General features: G+C 37.4%; 1 protein-coding gene across 1 annotated transcript in view; it reads left to right on the forward strand.

Annotated features, from left to right (window-relative positions):
* Window positions 1-23,816, forward strand: part of ADAMTSL3 (ADAMTS like 3) — a 189,045-nt gene that overhangs the window by 83,721 nt on the left and 81,508 nt on the right. The window contains 4 exon segments of the mRNA XM_030013720.2: window positions 1,942-2,025; window positions 2,027-2,070; window positions 4,477-4,522; window positions 11,596-11,832. Of these exon segments, the coding sequence (XP_029869580.1) occupies window positions 1,942-2,025; window positions 2,027-2,070; window positions 4,477-4,522; window positions 11,596-11,832 (411 nt within the window).

Raw genomic sequence — 23,816 nt, forward strand, 5'->3', positions numbered from 1 at the left:
TTTTATCCCCCTTGTACTATAAGATTTGAATTACACTTCCCTCACTTTTAAATCACTTTCGTGAGGCATTTTGGAGGAAAATAGTACTCAGTCTTGTTCTCATGAGCTTTACTTAAGTTATTTCTTAGAGAAAATGTGGATTACTAAAGTGTGTTCATCTGGTTTAGTATTAGGATATATACTAATCTCTTGCGGTTCTCTGCATCTAGTTGCTCATGAAAATCTTTTCACCATTTTAAACATTTTTTGTTGTTGTTGTTTTTGGCACTTATGAAGACTTAAATGTTTACTTGGATGCAGTTTATTTAGTAATGTTTTTATCTCTTTGCCTTATGTTTGCTTACAGCCCTTTGGTTGGTGTTTCTGTGCGCTTGTTTTTTGGGAGGGGGAGTAAAGATTCTGAAACACCATCTGATTAAGTTGTGCCTTCCTATGGTGTCAAAAATAAAATAGTCATGTGAATGTAGTGCCTTTGTTTATCTATCTGAGGTCTGCTTGGATGCCCACTGAAGTCAATGGGAATAAAAAGTTGGCTGTATAAATAGTTGTTTCAGTAAAGCTTGGATGAACTCTTCACATTCTCTCATTTGGAATTGTATTGGGGCAGAGTAAATATCGGTCAATATTCTCTGTCACCTGAGATAAATGACTCATTGCCTCATTTTTATCCACAATATGGCTTTCATTGATAATGATATTAATAGCGGTTACATTGTTATGTTTGCAGTAGTTTATGTGCAAACTCTATCACCATGGTGATTAGAGAAATTGGTGCTTTCATCTCAGTTTGGGTGTAATTTAGGGTTCTAAAAATCCTAATTTCTTTATGATAACAGGCCCATCATATGTCTGACAACTCTCAGAGAATTGTTATGTTTGACATTTTGTTATAAAAATCTGTGCATGTTTTTTCAAGGGAGAAATTTTAAAGGTTGCAGGGACAGAGGAATGAAAGTAGCCTGTAAATAGAACAGCTGCTGAGGAATTGTAGTGACATCAAAGAAATGCTTGGGGAAATCCTGAATTTGATTTTCCTATGCTTTCTTCATGAAGAAAATCATAAACCAAAGAGTACTCTTTTAAAGCAGGACATTATTGCATAATTTGATTCATATTACTTTTTAATATTGAACTACTGTGCTTAGCTACCGCGTTCTAAAATGTTTGGGGAATTTTCTCTGGGAAACATCAATTTTCTTAAACAGGATACAATGCAAGTCAGAAATGACATTTTTAAGGGGTCAAGCAGAATTTTGGGTTTTGTCACAAATCTTTGATTTTTATATTTGTGGTGTCTGGTAATAATGTTTTTGAAGCCTGTGTAAGTGAATTTAAGCTTAAATCAGTGTTTAATTGCTATAGCCTAAAAATCACTCTTTAAGCCTTTTTCCCCAATCTCTTTCAAATTAGTAGCACTTTTTGTAATGAAGTTGTATTCTTGGTTTGCTTTTCTGATTGCAGTTCTGGGCATGCACTTTATGAAAGTTTTGAGGTGCTTAATCTCTGTGCTACTGCTCAGTGCAGGCACAATTTAGGAGATAAAAAGAGACTTTTGTCCTCTCATTAGTCCTGGATATGAAACTCCTTTGGTCAGGATTTCGGAAAGCCTGGCAGCCTGCTCAGAATATGATGCCTGGTCTGGCTGCTTGAGATCAGTTGTGTAGTTCTTACACAGTGTGTTGGACATAGGTATGTTGGGAATGACAGCGTATTTGGAAGTAGCAGTCCCATCAGCAGAAGGCATTGCATCAGATACACTGTATCTTCAAAGACTCTCCTTCCTTTCCCATGTAATTATTATGTATTAAAATAGTAAATAAATTCGAGGTACTGTAAATAAGCAGCAAAGTAATATACTCAGTACTATTAATGCCAAGCAGTAAAAGTTGTACCGAACCAATTCATGTTTTTTTTCTCCTCTCCATCCTCCATTTCTTTCAGACCTCCAGAATTACCCGCTCTGATGAAGATAAGGAAGGCTCCTGGGATGCCTGGGGGTCCTGGAGTGATTGCTCACGGACCTGTGGGGGGGGGAGCCTCTTACTCGCTGAGGAGATGTTTAAATGGCAGGTAAGCCACATGCTTATATGTATTTATTCTTCTGCAGCTCTGCCGTATTTCCCAGTGCTCTGATGGTGTCTATAGAGAAGCATTGTTGCTTCTATTTCTGGAACTCATGTGCTGTGTACAGATGAAGTGTTGTGAAATCCTACTTTTAATATATTTTCATAATATATTAGATAAGTATCTGAGCCTTCATCTCTGATAGAACTTTAGCATGTTATTAAATATGTTTGTAGAATAACAAGAATGATTTATTTAGTACAGTCAAATACTGAGAGAAGTCCCTGTCACTGTAATATAAAGTGAATGGTGAGTTGCCTGCCTCCAAATTAGCCTGCACTTGAACATTACTTGAAGTAATGTTCAAGCACAGGCTCCTCCATGTCTTCCTTGCAGTAAAAAACCAAGTGACTTACTCCACATATAGATGTATCAAATGCTGCTTTCTGTCAGGAAACTTTTCCTCTGCCAGTTCTTTCTATGCAGTGGTCCTGGTGGCCATATGTTTTCGTGGATAAGCCTCAGTGCAGCTTGAAGAGAGCAGCGTACATGGTGAAAACAGTTTACCTCAGTAGTAAAGCTGGACTAATGTAGGACTTGTTGCTACAATCCTAAAAGTATGAGTAATGCAATAGGCTTGTAGTCAGGCAAGAAGAGATCCCAACCAGCTTAGAAGCATCTGTGCTGGCATCCATAATTGCTTGCTTTACTTGAATTGTTCTTAAACATTTTAAAAACTGCTGATTATGTTTAAATTTCTATTTTGCTGAGATTTTTAAAGTTAAATGCAATGTCTCCCAGGAAGTCAATTTTTCTTAAAGAAGGCTTGTAGTGTGATACGCTAGTTAAGTGCAAACTATGAAATACATAGCTAAAGATGATTGATTAAAACACTGCCTCTTTCTTTTAGTGCAAAATGCACAAAGATCTTTGAGAAGAGTAATATTTCCAGCAAGAAGCCTTGATATTCTACCAGTGTGTTAGGGACTGTGAAATGAGCTCAATAAACTGCAGCAATATAAATTCCACTGTGGTTTTATTAATATTTTTAATGTGTTCCCCTGTGAAAAACATGTGTTTTCCATACCTTGACAAATGTGTAGTTTAAAAGGTTTTTTTCTGTGTTTTACTGTTGTTGTAATGTCCCGGAAATGCGCAATTGTGAAACAAAGTTTTCACATTTGTAGGTATCATAAACATTTTTAACTTGCATGTTGTGATGCAATCATTCTTGCAAAAGATTGGAAATTTGAGACATGTAATATCTTGAGCTCGGAGAGTTGTACCTTCAGCTGAGCTGGTTGAACTCTTGCTCCAGGCATCCATTGCTTTTTCCTTTTCAAATGATATTTTTCAATCCCTCACACACATTAAAGAATTTTTTAATATTTGCAATCATTTTTCACGCAAAAAGTGGAAAATTTAATCCGAGCTGTAAATTACCAGCTATACATTCATGCATTCTTTAATGTAAGGCAGGTCTTTTTGGTATGAAGGGATTATTCCAAATCACTATTCCTGATTTTAGAGATATTGCTAATTATAATTTCCTGTCAAGTCATTTGAAATATGTTTTCAGTTCTTTCAAGGGCTTGATTTTGCCATTCTTAAGAAGAATAATATCTTACCCTGTGCAAAACTGCTGGTCAGTTATTGAGAATTTTGGCAAACTGTGTCCCTAAAAAAAGTGTGAAACCTGCACATCCCCATATTTATGAGACCACAATAAATAATCATGACTTTATTATATGCCTGTTATTTCATCTACTAACAACAGACTTTGTAGATCTGAATTGCTGGATTTCAGGATTCCCATGCATTGTGCTCCTTAGAAATGCATGCAGTCCATAAGAATTACATTTCATTTAAAATTATGAATTCTGCTCATATGGCTTTGGGTCAGTAAAATTATGTGCTGTTCTTCAAAAGTATTGCATTGGGTTTTGGGAGAAAGGAAAGGTTTGAGGCTGGTTTTTCTTTCCTAAACAAAATAGGAGAAAGGAAAATCAATGCTCATTAGCCGTATACTTCATTTAAGGATTGCTTAGATATTCTGATCCTCTTTTCCTCTGGGTTACATCCTGTGGATTAGAAGTAGCTTTGCTGAAGTCAGCATAGATCAGGCTTAGGGGTGCCTTGTGAAATCTTTTTCACAAAATAAATGTGTTTTTCATAAGGTTTGCAGTAAATTGGGCTTACAGGGAAAGCCACACGTTCTTTGCTGAAGAGAGACAGCAGTGTAACCTGTTGAGTCCCCACATCCCCTTTGTATTTAAACCTTGTATTTTGAGTCCAAATTATGGTCCGGCAGTAGCAATAAAAGTCTAATTTTCAAGAGAATAACTAGCTGTAAAACAGGCAGGGTTGTGTTTTGCTATTATGCAGTGTAACCATTTTTACTCTGTTTTTCAGGAACTGTGAAGGTCGGAATATTCGATACAAAACCTGCAGTAGTAATGTGAGTCTGGCCTGTAATCCTATTTTACTTATTCAAACAATGTGTTGAAGTTTAAGAAATGCTGCTTCTTGTTTAAAAACTTATGGTGCGTAATTTTCTTTCCATCATTATTACCATTTTTAAAGATTTAGTCTGCATGACACCACGAGGTCTCAAATTTAGGCTTCCCAAATGGACATTTTCTTCTGAAATTATAGTGCCAATTGTGATTCAGAATATATCATTTTAATATCATTTATTAGGAAAGTTACACGTTTTGGAGGATTAAAAAGTCAGTTCTCATCTTAAACTAGCAAGTGCTTTTCCTAGGGGTGCTGTCTTTCAAACGAAGCATTAAACTGAGCTCCTGATTATTTGTGATCATTAGTGATATGGTGGCACTCTTCACATGAGCAAAGAGGTTAACTGGCTGTGTCCCTTTCAAATCTTAAATTGGATAATTACTCCTCATATTCCTTCTGTTTGCCTAAGTCCAGATCTTTATGTGTCTATATGCAAAAGCATGTGTATTTAGGTACGCTGGCATAGACAATTTCTGTGACTGAATGTAAAGCTGGTGTTTTCACTATACAGTTGCTGTTACTGTGTTGCAATCACATTTTATTTTTAGACACGTTTTATGAAAACCGGTCACATACAGCATACTTCATGACTTGTGCTCAACTGATTTGTAGTGCTGTTTAAACAGCTGCTGCCTTCCACCCCAGATGTTGTAGTCTGTTCAAGGTGTGCAGCTCATGCAGGACTTTGCGATGCCACTGATCAACAGACCATGTGTACAAACACAATAATTCAGGATGGTTTATGGTCAGCAGTCACCCCCTTGCATGCATTGCCTTACAGTACAATGTGACATTCATATAATCCCTTTCCAGAAAAGAGAGAAAGTAATTAAAGCAAAAGCTTCTTCTTCTTCTTTTTTTTTTTTTTTTTTTTTTTTTACTGTAGTGCATTTGATTAATCTGCCTCTGGCACTGGGAGAAAGGCAGCAATTTGCACACAAATACCCCTTAAAAGGTGAGGTCTGCAGTTCCCTTGGGTTGAATTATACCCAGGCAAGCACAGGTGATACTCATGTCATTGCCAACCCTGTGATTTCTGCCAGCAGCAGGCAGCTGTGAAGTATGACATGTTCTCCTTAGGAGGCCTGACACTGGAAGTTGCCCAGTAAGTATTTTGAATCAGTATACCTCCTGGGAGAACTGGCCATTCCCACTCTTCAGTTTGCCACACCTCCAGTTTCTTGTGTGCCAGTTGGCTTCTGCCCTCCTCAAGAACAAGGCTTGCTAGCACCTTGAATTGCTCTAACACTCCACTCCTCAGTGTTGGGTGGATTTTCCACCACAGCGGCTCACAGCCTAAGCTTCTTCTGGCAGAAGCTAGTGGAAGTGATTAATGAATCAGGCCCAGTGCGTGCAAAAATCAGATTCTGGAGACAAACCCGGTCACTTGCCCTTTCAGAAGAAAAGGCCTAGCAGCTCTGCGCATGATGTCCCTAGCTCGTAAACAAAAATGCCACATGCAAAAAATACCATAATCTTTTAAAGCTGTGTGATAAACTAAATTGCAGCCAGCCAGTACGTAAGCAATAAACAAACTGCCACTGTGAAATCTATTTGCTACGTTCCGTAGCTAGATATCTAGCTGTATGCATTGTATACAGTAATATACCTCCAAATGCTTGATCCCATGCACTACAGCTTCCTATGCAACAGTACAAACAGGTCAACGTAGTATGCCTTGTTCCTCCAGCGAAAGGACTAGGAAACTACGCAGTGTACAGAAAGAGGAGAAAGATGAGATCAATCTGGGCATATTTTCTGCTATAAGCGGAGGTCTACATGCTTTTAGGATATGTAAGAGCAATTGTGGACACTGTTCATTTTAAGGATTATGCAGTAAAAACTGATGGAAATGAAGGTACTCTATGCTTCAGCACAGAGAAAATTAAGATGATTACCACATCCTTTCTGAACTCCCAGGGAGTTTTTCTGAAGTCACTGGGGCCTGTTTTTTAACTTTAGGACTTTTTTTAAAGCGATAAGTGGCAAGCGTCTTGTATGTGAGTCTGTTTGAATTTATGATGATTCAAATGTTAATTTCCAGACAGGAAGCTGCCTTTACAGTTCTGCTTTTGGGGCATGTCTGAAAGGGATCAGGTTTCCATTTCAGTTCAGATACAGCCAGAATCTCTCAGGAATGGTTTTTCCTAGATTATGGATCAGATAATGGAGAACTCCTGAGAAAAATATATTTCATGAGATTTCCACTTTTAATACAGTTGATCTTTGGATGTGGTGTCACTGCATTCAAACCCAGTATTAGACCTGACTTAACCTTGAAATGGGAGCTTACACCTGATGTAAACGTGGGACTACTAGACCAGTTTTGTTTCAAATGATATAATTTTCCCCAAAGCATTAGTTCTAATGAATGCTTCTCACTTTAGGACTAAAATTTTAGTTTGAAAATTAAGAGTTTATACTAGCTTCTTTCCATATTAGTAGGTATTATTGTTAACCACATGAGACATTCAGTATATATACACTGTGTAAAGTTGTCTGCAAATGTAATTTTGCTACATGATACATTACACCACTAACATCTATATTGGAGAGTACAAATGAAGCACAACTTAATATGTGTGTCATTCTAATGAAAAGAACAAGAATAATTTTACCAGAAAATTGGTTTCATCTGGATTTGTAATAGAATAGTAGTAAGTTCACTGAACTCAAGCATAGTTCCGGAATAATATTAGTGATATTTCAATCAAAAAAATTAATTCAAGGTCTTACCAACAAAATAATTGCTGAGATTAAGGCATATGTATAGCCTGCTTATCTTTCTATCATAACTGAGATGCCAGGTGCATGACTTCCTAAAACTGCATGTATGCTTTCAGCTTTTGTTATAGAAACTTTAGAGAAATAAACTATATAAACGATTCATTATATGCTGTTCAATGAGATTTTCAGTCTTTCTTACCCCCCCTTTTTTATATTTCCATTTTTGTATATACTGTTACATTCTAATGCTATGATGTGCACTATATGGAAGTGTTTAAGTTAATCCTTTAGGGTCCTATTCATAGAACAAGTTATTTGGGCCTTTTCCCCATAAATTTCACATTCTTATGTGCCAATAAGTCACTGATACATTTGCCAGAGTGACTCTTCTACAGTAAGAAAAAACACTATTTCGTAACAGATTTGCCCATGTTTAATTCCATTATAAACTTTTATTACATGCAGAAAATGCTCACACTTGTTCAACATATTCATCAGATTATTGTCCCAGCATCCACTTCTTAACTAGCTCATTTATCCCATTCAGAAAATCTTGGCTGAACTGTGTCTATTTTAGTCCTATAGTATTTCACCTTGAGTTGCATAGTTTCTCTCTAATCTATTCATTTATTTATTTTATATTTATAATGCTGATGCACTGTATGGCTCTCGTGGCTAGGGTTTCTAGCTCAGGTATCTTCATTTTACTAAGAAGTGGCCTGAAAATTGCATAGGAAAAACATAGAAGCTGAACCTAATTTCAAAAAGAAAACAAAACAATGACTTCATCAGTTTTGGCCAGGTTTCAAGAAAATGAGATTCAAAGAATAAAACTAGACAAAGGGCTAGACTTTCTTTGGTGTCATCATTTTTACTGGTTATTTTCTTGCCTTCTCTTTTGTGCCTTTTTCAGCAGAGTAATTGTTGGCAGGAGTCACAGGGTCTGATGCAACCTTCATATTTTGTTCATGAACATTGCCTACAAAGATACAGATTTCCCAGGTTAGCTTTGTTTTCAAAGGCTGAGTGCTCACTGCCAAAACTAAAGTGATACATTTCATAAGAAGCTAGCCCTTGAATGCAGTAGTTTTTAATCATCTGTCACCAAAAGAATAGGAATATATATATATGTATTTTTAACCTGCATGGTAGTCATGTCTGAAGCATCTTTTTCAGGTCAGTCTGTCTAATAATATGTTCATAAGTCATGTCATAAATACACTTCATTCCACTACAAGATCTGGATACGATTATTTTGCCAACATTTTCATGTATTAGACCTCATAGATATGTCTTCAGCTCCTTATGTTGTGTATGAACCTATGAACAGCCTGGCTGTGGTTCAGTGGATTGAGTGTAGGACAAAAGCTCTTTCTGAAATTAGGAAATCTGAGAAATCCTGAAATTGGTAGCAAAAATATTTAACAAACAATAAAAAATGTGGAATATTGAGAGGGAAGAGAGAATGACAGAATGAACTGATGTCTGAAATAGGTTAAAACCAAAAAGACATGCAAACAGGGTGAGGATTGGGGCCCATGTTTCATTGACAGCGTGGCCTTGCCCACTTCCCGAACATGCTTCACCCTTGCCTGCCTGTCACACATCTTGTGCTGCCCCCACCTTTCATTGCTATTTTTTAAACTCCCTCTCACTTTTCTGACCCACTCTAATGGAATTAACCTGAAGAGTACAAGTCCTCTTGTTGTCGTGATTACATCCCTTTCTGTGTTTAGTTGTCTTTCTGTTCAGATTATAAACTCCTTCCTTTATACAAATACGTATCGTTTCCAGGAAAACGGGGATCTGAACTTGATTGCCATCCAAATGCTAATATAATGCAAATGATAATAATTTCAGCCCTTTGATATCCCTTTGTGATGTTCTTTTTATGCTCCTGGTTTTGAACACAGCTCAAACATAAAGCAGGTGGAACTGGCATATGACTCGAGCTGCCAGGATCGCTCTGTGTTCTTTGAAGATGCCAAAACAGAATAGGGAGATGAGAATTCACTTGCTCTCAAGCAGCCAGGAAGTGAGTGGAAGGAAGGAGCTGCATTGTGTTGAATCAATGAGAAACATACAGTAACCACGGATTGACATCCTGACATTGTGGTGTTTGTGTCTTGGCATTGCATCAACACTGAGTGATAATGAATTGCAATGACAGCCTGTCAAAAGTCAGCCTAAGGCCATCGCTCTGCCTGTTTTACAGATAGCTCTTTAATTCGTTGTGATGAAAATGTAGCCGTGCATGGCTGAATAACACTACTCCAAAATATTCCTTCTAACTTTACCTGAATCTAACTTCCACTTATTGTTTTTATCCTTAGCTACTCCTCTATTTGCAATGGTGGAAGGGAACCATATGGTATCCATATGAACTCTGAAGTCCTCTCTGCTTTTTAGACTTGCTATTGTGGAAAATGAGAGGTGACAGATAAGTCAGAGCCAAATTCTGCTCTTATTTACTCCAGTGCAAATTTCGTGAATTTCTTGGGAGTGACACTGCAGTAAATAAGGGTGGTTTGTAACAGTATTTGCTCAATGTTTTTAGAAGCTCTCACTTGTGGGATTTTGCAGAAGTGAAACTCTCAAAGAATTACAGTAACTGTAATTTCTCCTTGTCTTATTCCTTCCTTTTATAGTTTTTTAAAAAGAATATGGCTCAAACTAGTATTATCCCGGATTAAAAATAATATAAAATGTATTAGCATAGTTCTGAGTTATCCTCACCATAAGGTGTAGCACTGGACAGAGTTGAAAAGCATTGCTGGGAATGCTCAGTGAATTGCTTGGTGCTCAGTTGCAAAATATGCCTTGTGTTGATCAGTAGAGAGAATACTGATTTAGAGGATATTTTATGCAGACTGCAAATAAACCAGAGACATTTCTAGGTTACTGTTTTCTATGGTGAAAGAAATCTGGGGCATTGACAAAGTATTAAGCTAATGCAGTGCCAAGTCGTCCAGATTCATAAGAGCAAAATGGTGTCAGGACAACATTGTTGGGGCCATCGGACTGGAATTCGAACATTTCCAATGTATATTTTCATCTCCAGTACTGTGTGATGCACTTACTATTTCGTTAGCTTTTTTTCAGGGAAGGTTCAGTTCATTGATAAGGTTGAAGCTGTGTTCAGGATTAGTATTGTTAACTAATACTTAGTAATAAGCTCCATGAGTTCAGCTGACACATCACAATCTTTCAGTCTTATATCCAATGAAAACAAAACTTTGTTAAGATCAGCCTCACATCTGGCTTATGTGTGCAGTTGGAATTCTTGGAAGAATATCCTTTCAGTCTGGCGTATGGACTGTTTGACACTGGACATAGTTTCAGATGAAGTCTTTAGTGAGAAATTGTTTGACACACTAACTCCTTTGTCAGTACTTTACCAAAGTTATTTTTGAATAAATCAGTATTCATCTCCATTCCTGTCAACATAGTTTAATATTAACATCATTGTTTGGGTGCAATGCTTTATGTAGAAAAAATATTTTAGAATATTTTATTTCAGACAGTTCTCATATGTGGTCTTTCAGCTGCATACGCTGAGGTTCTGTATGGGAGGAGGTATGGAACTGTCTCATTAGAACTGGAACTATATAATCAATAGTTACCAATTTGAAGTATATTTTATTTCAACAAAGTAAGCCTTACTGGTTCCATGAAGTGAAGGTATTTTGTAATTAGACTAAAGGACTAAGCACTGAAGGTTCTGGTGTCTCCTCCTAATGCTCTCGTCTCCTTTCTGAGCAATACTGAACAATTAGACACATTTTTACTTCTTTATGTATAAGTAGCAATAACACCTCTTTCATTATGCTGACATATCAATTGATGAATGAGTGCAGAGCACTCAGAAATCCTTAAGTGGAAAAAGCTATTGAAAAGAGAAATATTAAATGTCAGCCATCTCAGTATAGTCACTTAAAATATAGAGATTTCTTTAGAAGCTAATTCTTATTACAGAACCAGACTTTGAATGTACTACATAGTGTCATAAAAAGTAGCATTTCTAATTATCCTTTCATATCAGTTCTGTTGTTATTACTGGAATATGCGTGATATTCTGTTAACTTGCACGTCAAGCAAGGGATTAAGCAACCTAAATTCTTTTAATACGCACAGTAAAACTTTGCAATATGGCATATTTGTCATAGCAGATTGGTTATTGAACCAAGCCTCCCCGAATAGATTCTGTGTAATTCATCAGATAACTTTACTGCAAATGCAAAGTATTGCCTTCTTAAAAAAATACTTCCTTTGGTTTGTTTTTAGGACTGCCCTTCAGATGTTGGTGACTTTAGAGCACAACAGTGTTCAGCCTACAATGATGTCAAATACCAGGGACATTTTTATGAGTGGATCCCTGTGTATAATGATCCTACTGCACCGTGTGCCCTGAAATGTCAAGCTCTGGGAAAGAACTTGATTGTGGAGCTTGCCCCAAAAGTGCTAGATGGTACTCGTTGCAATATTGAATCCTTGGATATGTGCATCAGTGGAATATGCCAGGTATGTTCATGGTGTAAATCTAATTGTGACCTTTGTTGTGAGACACTTTGCACATTGAGCACTTTTTGGTTATTTTTCATCTTCATGTATCAGTTTACTTTAGACATATCTGCAAGTACTGCCAAATGGATTGTAGATAACTTACCTTTCTCTTGCACACAGAAGTTCCTGACTGCCTTAGCTGTTGATACTTTTATCTATAAATAAAATGTCAATAACATTCTCTCACTCTTCTATTTATACATACAAAAATTAATGAAACTAGTTATATTAGTTACAGCTTTCTAACCTTCAGTATGTCTGTCAGGGTGTGATGAATTACACAGCCTTCCATTTCATTTTACTCCTTCTCTGAGTCTTGCATTTCATGAACTCTGTTAAGGAGAAAATTTGACGTTTTATGGGATCCAGCCCAGAATGGCAGGTGTGAGTGTGTATATCTGTCTTGCATGGGTGAATGAGTATATGTTGTGATTGAATGAATTGATTGTTAGTATCTACATTTCTAGATATATTTATTATTATTTATTGTTTATTAGAGTTATACTATTGACTTTACACATTTGGTGTAAAAACAGTAAGTTATAATATTTGAGGCTTGCCAGCTTTGCCCATGTCTCATTAGCAAAGAAATATTGCAATCTTAAGTTTTACGAACAGAACAATTTTATATAGAATGGATATGTTATTGCAATTAGTTTTCTTTCTCTGCAAGTGGTTGTTGCTCTGTTAAATGCCTAAAATGTGTGTGACTCAAAAATGCAGGATATGGCCCAGTGAGCAAAATAGCTCCATTATAGGGGAAAATTTGACACATTTGGCAGAAGACTTGTGCACGGATTACAGCAACATTAATGTATGATCTGGACCTTGCTGTGGGTTTTATGTGACTTCTATGTATACTGCAGTTCCAATACCAGTCGTGCCAATACACAATGCATCTGCTGCCTCTAAAATAGAAGAATTCCTTACGGTTTTCTTCTTCAAGAGACCACATTTGTCAATACCACTTCACGGAGGTGTCCAACAGTGTTCAACATTTAAAATAGGATATATCTCTGTAAACGCTGGAAGCACTTGCCAAATAATACATTTCTTTTGCAATATTCTTGGTGATATCTCCTCTTCTAACACAAGCTTTCACCCTGGAGGATGTCAAAGCCTTTTGTATGTGGTATGTCTACAGCAGCCTTTGCTGTTTGTGTCCACTGCAGCACAGAAGTGTCCTGCTGAATGTAATGGAGCTCTGGGTTTTTCAGAGGCTTGTGAGACTCTTGATCAGAGTGCTGTGGGGTTTCCTGTGTTTCCCACAGTGACCTCAAACATCTACCATCTTTAATACACAGCATAAAATTCACTCTGTCTAGAGCGGATGCCATTTTGTGAAGAACAGTTGAAAGATATATTTAAAAGGGCTGCCTTCAATGTTTCTTGTTCATATTTTGCAGTATTCATGTATATATCTGACTTCAAATGCCTGGAAATTTAAATAATCCATTTTTAAAATAACCCAGGTAGTGGTGGAAGAAATTAATCATTCCAGAAACAGGCACTGGGAGCTCTTTGACACTGTTAATGAGGATCAATTGCTTTTCTCCATCTCTTCCATTTTTTTTCTTCTTTTCATTATTTCTTCTAATTCCACAAAAATATTTTCAGTGTGAGAGAACATCTTTCGGGGGGGGGGGGGGGAACCACCACCATGTTTAGGATGTGTCCTGTGCTGTGACTTAGCAGTTTAATTAATTTCTAACCTAACCTCATAAGCTGTTAGGTGCTTTCTCTTTATTTCCTTTAAGTCTCTGGCTATTGCCGAAGTATTTTTGCACAAATGGAAAATTTCTCCTTTTTAAAGTCTATATTTGATAATTTAGTGTTGGATAATTTTATTGAGGTAAAAATGAGTCTCTGGTCACTGAATAACCTTTTTCTCTTTCCGGACTGTTTTGGGGGCAGAGTGGAAAGGCTGGTTGCTTATGAAACGGACTGCGGGAGGTGAGGGACTTCCTTAGAAACCAACACCGAGCTTTGTTGCTACTCCTGTTCAAGCAGGAAAAGAAAACAAATTGACATCTAATCTTTCCTGGAAAAATATGGTTATTTAGTCAACAGCTGTTAAGAGAGAGACAGCAAAATTGTGACTCTCTACAATTGTTGCTCTAAGATCAGTCTGTTGGGTTCTGACATATACTTGGCACAGCCTGCAAATAACTTGGCAAGTGTTTTTACAGTTAACTCATCTAAATAAACATGTCATACTGCTGATGTGGATATCTTTGCTTTTATGCCTGCGAGCACCAAAGAGTTAGTCTAAGGAGACTGGCTTGCCTGAGTCCCTTTCCTACTGGTGCTGGTTTTGCTCATTTATTGTCTCAAAGTTAGCAGGCTTTAGAAGATCTCAGCTTCCACTCCTCCCCCCCCCCCCCCCCCCAACATGATTTCACTTTCATCTGTTTTCTTCTTCTTGGTAAGGTAGGGCTGCATCACTAATTCTGCTTCTTGGATTCTTGTTCAGACTCCCTCCTTGGCAGCAGATGAATTTACGAGGACGGTGAGTTCCTGTTGTCCAGCTTCAGTTCTGATTCTTTGCACTTCCCTTAACAAGCAGTATTAAACTAAGTAATGCTCTGTCAAAGAAAATCGTGAGATGACAAACCTGCTCTCCGAATAGGAGGTTTGAGGCTTGAGGGGAAGTAAAATCTAAAGGCGGTGAAGCAGGGAAAAGTTTATTGGGAAAGTTAATAAGATATTTTGGGGTTGCTTGAGGCTTAACTCAGCCAAATCATTTGATCGTGTTTTCATCTACTACTGCCTTGCTTCTGTTACCAAAGCAAATATCTGGGGCTGTTGTGTTAAATGGGGACAGGTCAAAACTCCACTGCCGGGAGGATTTTCACACTTAACTTCTGATTTTTTTTTCTAGTCCCTGCACAACTCCCAACACATTTTTTCATATAATATATTCCTGCTGTGCCCATCTGGATGTGGGTGGAGACATTTAAAAACATCTGCATGTCAGACACATGTGTGGGCAACATTTACCCAGTTACTCCGCCTGCTTGGGGGCCCTGCCTCTCCTTGTTTTTTGTTTTTAATTCATGCCGACCTGCTTTTTTCTACCAGAATGCAGAATGGGGTGTTAACTTGTGTCAGTACCTGAAATGGTTACAGTGATAATTTTCCTAATATGGAATAATGTGTTTGAACAATAAATACACGCATCACCCAAAAAATCTGGAGTCCTAAGGAGCAGCCTGAGTAGTTCTGTCCTAGGCTGTCACAATTAGGTCAAAGATGATGTAAATCCTGTGGTGAACTTTCCATTTAGTGTCAGCAAGTTGTTTGTGTTCCAGAAAAGGCAGACACTACACTATGCTTTGTAGCATATGGCATAAATTTAGCTGACATCAGAACACATCCCATATGTCAAGTGGAGTGCCATCAATTTCTGCCATGCTAGTTCTTTTCTGTCACATGTCGTGATATGGCAAGTGGGTATCTCTCTCACTCGCCACCAAAGCACTCTTAAGCTTGATATAGATATCTGTTGGAGTTTTCACTGAAAACAGTTTCTGTAAGGTTTTGGAAGACTATTGTGCCTTTTTTTTTTTTTTTTTAAGGAGCTTTGCTCGTGCTTAAAACTTAAAATCATAGCAGATTACTAATTTCTTCAGAATCTTTACTCCTTTTATTCTGAGAGATGCTTTCTCAAAGTGCTAATTTAAGGCGTTTTGTGTACTTTCCCTTTGGGTTCCTGTAGATACATCTTTTTGCCTGTAGATGTGTTAAAGGACTGCCCAAGATGCACAGGAGGTTTGGTGTTCAGACACTTAGAAAGGAATATTTCCTTTCCATCCAGTGTTACTGCAGACATGAAGCTGTGTTTCTCGCATGTTAGTCAGAGTAGTTAATTCTTGAATAGCAGTTTAAAAAGCACCTTTTTTTTTCTTCAAAATGAACAATCTTTTTTTAATATTTAAAAATAAGAAAAAAATGTCCACATTGCCTTTTCCTCCTTTTTAGTCTTCAAACCTCAAGTAACTTATTGACGGGAAGAGTTGATTTCGAGGTAGCTCTGTGTTAAGTCAGCCTTTATACTGAACCTGGCATTCTTTCATGGGTACCATTAATTAGCGAACACATGGAGCCACCCTCCAAGGGCTGCACTTGCACCACTTTTAATGTCACAATCCACCTCAGTATAGTGGTTCACTTGGATGACATTGTTGGCAACTCAGAGGTGTGCTTTTACTGCATGTAATAATAGGATACTCTCAGACACTGAAAAGGTCTTTTGGAATCACTTGTTTTTATTTTGCAGCTGCCCACTGCTGCTAGAAATTGATGTCTCTTTTCAGATTGTCTTACTTTCCCTCCTACTGTTTCTTATGGAGAAATACTCCCTATAGGGATTTCTTACTGCCTAAGTTTATCCTTTCTTGTCACATAAGTAATGGATTTCTTCTGATCTCCAGTTTCTTATCTATATTTCTTTTTTCCTACATGATTCTTTCTGCCAAGCTTTGTTTTGTTTTAGTGAGCTTTGTACAAACGTGATTTTACTTCCCAGCCTAGGAAGGTCCTGAAGCATGTGAGCAGTGATAGTAGAAAAACTCATGATTTGGGTGTCATCTTGAACTAGAGCCTTAGTAACTTTCAAATCCCCAGTGCTAACTTCACCTTCATATAGCAAGGCAGACTTGGCTGGACCAGCCAGAAAAGCAGCAATGTGATTCCATATATTGATTTCTTTTTCGAAAGCATTCTCACAAACAAGAAGCCCAATGGGAGTTTGTGTCCTATCCTCTGAGTGTGTGTATGTGTATTTTTTAAAATGGAGACTGTGTGGGAAAGGGTACTTGCTCCCCTACTGGGTGGTCCTATAATCTCTTAGCTGCTCTAGCATGTGACAGATCCTGTAGTAAGAGTTAAATATTTTGGAAACACTTTGTTTTATTTGATGGAAGTGGATTTACAGAATTGCAGAACACTCTTTAGCCTTTTGCCTTCAGATATAAAATGTTTGCAGAAATATGTGGAAAGTCTTTTTAGGAGCCCTTTAGTATGCAGTGAATTTTATGCACTGTATTTTTTTATCTTCTGGGTTTTTTTTATTGCTTTACATTCTTTTCCTCTTTATGGTTGGCTGGGGAATTTGTACATCATGGTGTGTCTCCTCGTGCCCATCGTTCTGACTTATTTTATGCCTCTGTTCTGAGGTTTGCATTTTGACACACTTTGCCTTTACTCCCTGCTTTTTCATCTATCAACAACTGAAAATCCTTACACAGAGGAAATTTTCTTACTCCCACTGCCACTAATACCCATTCAGCTTGGCAACCGGGACTGCTGCTTCATTTGCTGTGAAGTGATGGGCTGGGACATTCGCTGTTGATCGGAGTACACACTCAAGATCCCTGACGGGGCTGTATTCTGTTTATTGACATATGCTGAGGCCTGTGTCAGCTTGTCTGGGCTGCTACTGACCTGCACTGGCTCAAATGCAGAGATGTGAGAACCTGTGCCACAATCAGGCCTTTGTTAGGCTGAGCTTTGACATAACTGAAGAGTTGTGACCCAGGACCATGTGAGGACAAAATCATGTCTCAGACCAAGTTAAATCTTCAATGAAGATAAACCAGAGTTTGAAAGTGGTGCTTAAAAGCTAATATTCTACACTGCTTTTCAAAGTAATTAAAAGAAAAAAAAAAAAAAAGGAAGGAAGTGGCTTGGATAATCGGAGGGATATTCTGGTATCTCTCCCTCTGCTTGTCAGAATCAATTACTTGTAGATGATGAGCATGGGAAAGAGGCAGTGGGAGTTTTTTCTTTATATTCTCTCTAGGGACATATTTTATCTGTGTAGAAATAAAGTGCAAGCTGAAGTTATCACAAAGCAAAGGATGTGAGCAGAGACTGCAAAGTAAATGAATAGATGGGCTTTGAATGACAGCAGGGTTTTATAGCAGGGCAAAGATACATGGAAAATATTGACTAAGACAGAGCAGGATTTTCACATGACAGGTTTTATACTCATGTTTTTATTACCGTAAATTCCCATAGCCATATTTAAAATTAACTATTTGTTGTGTGGATGCAGACATTCCTAACATCTGTCTGTGCTAAGACAAGTAGAGCAGGAGAAAATGCAGCAAATAGCTGACATTGATGCAATAAGATCTGTGTACTGCAATAGCACATGTGTCTGTGCAGTCAAATACAGCCTTAATTTCTCTAAGTTTTGGGTTTTGTGGTGTGTCTGTGTTTGTAGAAATAGAAATCCTTTTTTTCTGACCAAGACCCCGACGATTTTAATTTTCCATATTGAGAGTGATTCTAATAAACTGCAATACAGATTTATCTTTTTGAGCATGTAAGGATTTTTCACTGTTTTCTTCTTTTACTAGTAAATGTTGAAATACAATGTGTCCTTTCTTAGTCAAGTCACAAGACTAGGAGAAGATATTTTTGCCAGAAATAATTCTGAGGTTATCTTGTATTTTGGGCAATGCTGATGACCTTTAGAAGTATGTGGATGTTTTTCTTCCATTTTTATCTTAGTTCTGATCTCTTGTGAGGCTGAAATAAGTAGTTTGGTTATAACAACCCGAGTACTACTATCCTGGTGGCAGGGCAGTCACATGACTTCATTGGATCTGTTTGGTGTAATATTGTATTTTCATTCTATATTTTTTACGTCTTGACAAATTTCATAGGCAGTGAAAACCCAATTGCACCTAGTCCACAGTGTCTTTGCCACCCTTCAGCAGATCACGGTCCAACCAATACAGGATTCGCTTACTGAGATACTGTTATAACAGATCTGTTGCTAGCTGATTTTAAAACAAAAACTACTGGGCAACATGTACTGGGATAATTACAGACTGTTCAGCCCTTGAGGAAAAGAATGTCCTGTATAATAACTCTATCACATTCTTGTGAAGAAGTATAATTATCATCTCCATTTGTGCATTTTGCAGTGCAGTTCCTTGCTCAGCACAAATGTAATATTTTTTTTACATTTTTAATATTTCTTTTACATTTTAAGCACATTGGGCCCTTCCCCTTAAATTATTTACTGGGTTTTCTGCTTCAGCTGAATTTCACTGAATGCCATCTGTGTGTTTGCATTAAAATCCCACTAGCAGTCTATTTCATGAGTACACATGGTTGTGCATCCTTTGGAACAGCCAGGCCAATGAAAGCACACTAATGTGAATGTAGTCAGAGTAGCCTTCATCTGGATTTCCCCAAGCATTGGGGGATGGTAATTATGTCATATTGAGATGTTGTGGAATGGATTTTCTATTTTTATTTTATTAAACCAAATCACATTAATAAAGGGCATCACTCCCTGACATTGAGCTGCCAGTTCCTCGAGTAAACATAGAACACTGAAAAACATAACTTATCATTTTAATGGAATTGCTGAAAAGTGAGAGTCTATATCAATCAAAAACTTATTAGTTAAAGTAGAAAATGATATCGTATTTAACATCACATTGCTAAATATTTAAACGGTCTATCTGCTACAGAGCTTAGTCTAAGACACAGTAGGTAAAGAAAGAATGGCAGTAGTGCAACTTCAGTCTTAATGTTTCGTAGAATTTATGTATCTGTCACAAATAAAAACAGCAGTGATTTATTCTTTTGTGGCCACTTATATTAGGAGAACTCAGTATGTTTGTTTTTTCTGGCTGTACCTGGATCTCTGGCTCCAGAGGACCACAGAAGGGTGGGAGCCCCTTTCTAAAGAGAAATACTGTATATAATTATATATATTGCTGTGTATAATGTCATGCTTTTGATGGTAATAATGACACTTAACACTTAAATGGTGCTGGTTATGCACAGATCTCTGGTTTTACTCATGTTTCAGATAAGTATTCTTCTTTTGTAGAGCATAAGTATATCTTCAGTTTCGTTATTTGAAGTATATAATCTTAAGTTGTTAGTATCCCAGAAACAATTTTTTTATAATTGAAATATAACATTTTTATAATTGACAACTCACCTCTGTGGAATGTGCTCTACAAAAAATGGTGTTGTGCCTATTTTGAAAGAGAGTGCCTGCAGGTGGAGGTGAGTGGTCAGCTGAGGGAGTAACACAGTTAAGCAGGTTTAAAGCAATGGTCTAACAAGCAGAAGGTGAAATTTGAAAACCTGATCCTGCACTGGGCTCAGCATTGGCAATTCTAGTCCATGTTTCTATTTATGTTTATTAACAGAAGACTCTGAAGGGGGTTTGGGATTTGCCGAGTATTTCACTACAGTGTGGTTTTTTGCCATATTGGAATCTTAGTCAAAAGTCTGTCACCTTGCAGTCCTGTCCATTTTCTCACCATAGTTAATTATAAACATCTCCTTAAGAAAGGAAGATCCTTGAATTTAACAGATTATACTTTGACCTTCACAAATCAAAATTAACATGCTATATTAATGTCTCTGTTTAACTCTAATGCCTCAGCTGAAACCCTACTAAGTGAATAAGAGCTAAAGAAACAGCTGTGGGAGCTTCTGAGTGATTTTTGGATTCATATTTGCAAAAGTATTTGTAACGTTCCATAGTCATCTCTAACATATCAGCAGCAATTTCATTTTTCTCTTTCATCTGTATTACAAAATTTTATACCCTGACCTTCTGCTCTTCCTTTGCCTTTCTGAACCTACATGAACTATTCCAAGCATGCTACAAAATATTTAACACCCTTCAGTATTGTCTTTCACAATAGCACCGGCATACTAACATTTAGTTTAGAAGTTTGTTGAAGCAGATGAGCATTTCTGTTCACTGTTTAATCAGATGCTTTCTATCCTAGCTGCTTGTGACAAAACAATATTATTCTCTTTCATATTTCTATTTTTTTCTTTGGAAGAACACAGACAAGTAACATATTCAGGTTCTGTCCAAAAATAGTAATGGATCAGGCACCTGTTTCTGAAAATAATCCTGCCATATCCGAATTCATAGTTATCTCATCATGGACAATTTATTAAATGCACCAAGTACCCATTTCCTCATTATCCTTTTTATATTAAATTTCTTGTTCATTTTGTTACATATTGGTCGATTTCTCCCTGCTGTCTGTGGAGCTCACTTACAACCTAGGCATTACAATACTTCTATCATTTTTTTGAATTATGGTATTTATGATTGCAGATTTCTTAAATTTACAGGGTCCCAATCCTTCCATTACACAGTTTGTATTATCACTCGTTTCATTTATGCAGCCTATGTTAAAATCACCTAATATAATTATTTCTGACTATGCCCTAAAAGTCTGCAGATGTTTTCCCGATCTGCCTCTAATATTTATAGCCGATCCCTTTGCTCTGTAAACAGCGAGCAATGTGGGGTAAATTAACCCTAACAGATGCCTTAATCATGAATATCATCAGACCTCTTTGGCTTGCTGAGATGGTGTGTGAACTGAGGAAGGCTGTTGCCATATATCATTTTCTTGTCCTTGTTGCAGCTTTGCTTGCAAATACACATGTACTCTCTTCAAAATGTTTTATCAAACACTGTGTTTCTCCAATAGTTATTGGCTAAAATATGAATACCTTAAATTCATAATGTTTGGTGTCAAGATACCATATGTGTTTGAGGCCTGCAAGGCTATACCTTGCAGCTTCCTGTTATTTTGGTGAGATCCATGGCTGCCCAGCTTGTCTGAGAAATACTGCTTCCTATCAAGGTTTTACAAACAGATAAAAAATGCTAACTCTAGAGACTCAGGTTTGAAATACACCCCACCCTAGTGTTCACTCATTAAGATATCCCGGGGTTGCAACACTTGTTGAATTAGCTCTAAATTTGAGGCTTGTCACATTAGAATCTGCAGAATTTTCGGGTGCTTCATGTTAAACAAAATCTGAAATTCTGTGCTCATTTCAGGCCTAAATTGTGATACTAATTTGAGTTCTTTTCTGAATTGTGTTCCAGGATATCATTGCTTGATACTCGTATTCATAACAGTTGATACAAACATAACCTCAGAAGGAAGTCCACAGAGGGTGAATACATCTAGCTGAACGTACCACCTTTGCTGGCAGGGGAGCCGTAAAGCTTTTCCCACATCCAAGTCCCTTGCAGCTAGCACTCCTGTTTTATTTCTGTGGCATTTGTGTATCATTAAAAAATAAGCAATAATACTATATGAAACAGTCCTCTAAAGTATGCTGCTGTGCTGATTATCTTGTTTCTTACGTTCCATGTTGGACACAATAGTGCCTTGTGTTTGCACAGTTGTATAGTTTTTGTTATATGCAATGGGAGTTTGTTTTCATAGTGACTGTGTGTAATAGCTCAGTATGTATGTTTATTATTATCATGTTGGGCTTTAATGGGCTGGTCTTGCAAGTACTCTGCTTGCTCAATACCCTCCTCCTACCAAAGGGTTGCAGGATCTGTAGCCTACAAATATACAACAGCTTAAACTAATAAAAATAGCAATTTCTCACACAGAGTATCACAATGTGCAGCTTAAATTTCCTTGGACAATTAATTGATGAGTGAATAAACAGATTCTAAATATTTAGAAAATGAGATTATATGATGAAATGGAAATGTGTTTGTGAGATCAGGGGAGAGATTACACTTGCAGTAGTTCTAACAATTTACCTCCGGGTGCTAGTAGTATCTTTATGTGAATAAAAGCAGGAGCAGCAGTGGAGAGCAATAAATACGTCAAAAGTCTACCCAAGAGAAATACAGACTCTCTCAACTACTGGTATGGTCCCTGTCATTGCACCATCTGAATGTTTCAGAATCTTTAGGAGATTTATTCTTGCAACATCCCTGTGAGGTGGGGAATTCAAGTTATACCCCTTTCACAGACTGGAATTGAAAAGCAGAAGAAGTTTTCAAAGGTCAAAAAGAAAGTGTTGTAGAGCTGGGAACTGAAAGAGAGTTGTCAAGTCTAAGGCCAATGTGTTGAGCACTGTATTATTATATCCCTTGAAATTTTATCTGTTTTCTGATTCACACAGTGGCCCAGTCAGTTTCTGTTTCTGAAATGGTAGTGTTTTCATAAAATGGGAAGATAAGCTTATTTAGAGTAATTTGTTTACAATCTTTTTGTTGTTTTCTGGAGGTCAGTGATGAACCCAGAGCTAACGTTATAAAACATCTTCAAGTGAAAACATTTTAATCCAATCCTAAATTACAGTATAGTGTTCTCATATAGCTTCTATGTAGTAAATAAGCACCTGTTCTGAGATGGTCTGATTTCACATGCATGTTAATTTGTTTCATTTTTACAACTAAGTTTTTGTTAACACTTAACACTAACATTAAATCATTTCAGTTAAGCTGCTTATTTCTTTTTAAATGAATTCTTTGCTGGGCTACATAGGATGAAGATCTCCTTCAGTTGCAGGAATAAAATAATTTCGTGCTGCTAATGTAGAACTCTGTGGTAAATCTGAACCCTTTAGTTGCCGTTCAGTGCAGCATGGCTGTCAACCAAAGTATCATGAACTGTCCTTCATAATGCCCCCCTCTTAGGAGAATGCAGGATGTAGGGAATTGGGAAAGTAAGGGAAAGGGGCAGGAGTGGGAGGTGGGGCTGCTTTGCTGTCTTTTCTGTAGCACATGAAACTTCAAGATTACATTTCTCCATGTTTGGCAGCAGATGTGCATGATCTGTGCAGTGGTTGTGTCTGTGTGTGTGTGTGTGTGTGCTAACTCAGACTGGAAGACCCAACCCTGCCTCTTACGTGCGGACTCGATCCTCACCTCTCCAAGGGGATCGTGTGTCAGTTTTGGCATAGCACAGATGCAGTGGATCTTGGCAGCTAGGACTCCCCCTTCCAAGCATTTTTATATAGGAAGAGGAGTGTGCTGGCCAATTTCAGAATTCTAGCACTGCTTTTAACTGTGAATTTCCATAGTGCTTTCTATCCATTTGTCAGTTTGGAGTTTGGTTAAATACATATGTCCATGATGAATTAGCTGCACTTCTCAGGGATGTGTGGATATA

The sequence above is a fragment of the Aquila chrysaetos genome, chromosome 5 (assembly GCF_900496995.4).
Source record: "Aquila chrysaetos chrysaetos chromosome 5, bAquChr1.4, whole genome shotgun sequence".
Lineage (NCBI taxonomy): Eukaryota > Metazoa > Chordata > Aves > Accipitriformes > Accipitridae > Aquila > Aquila chrysaetos.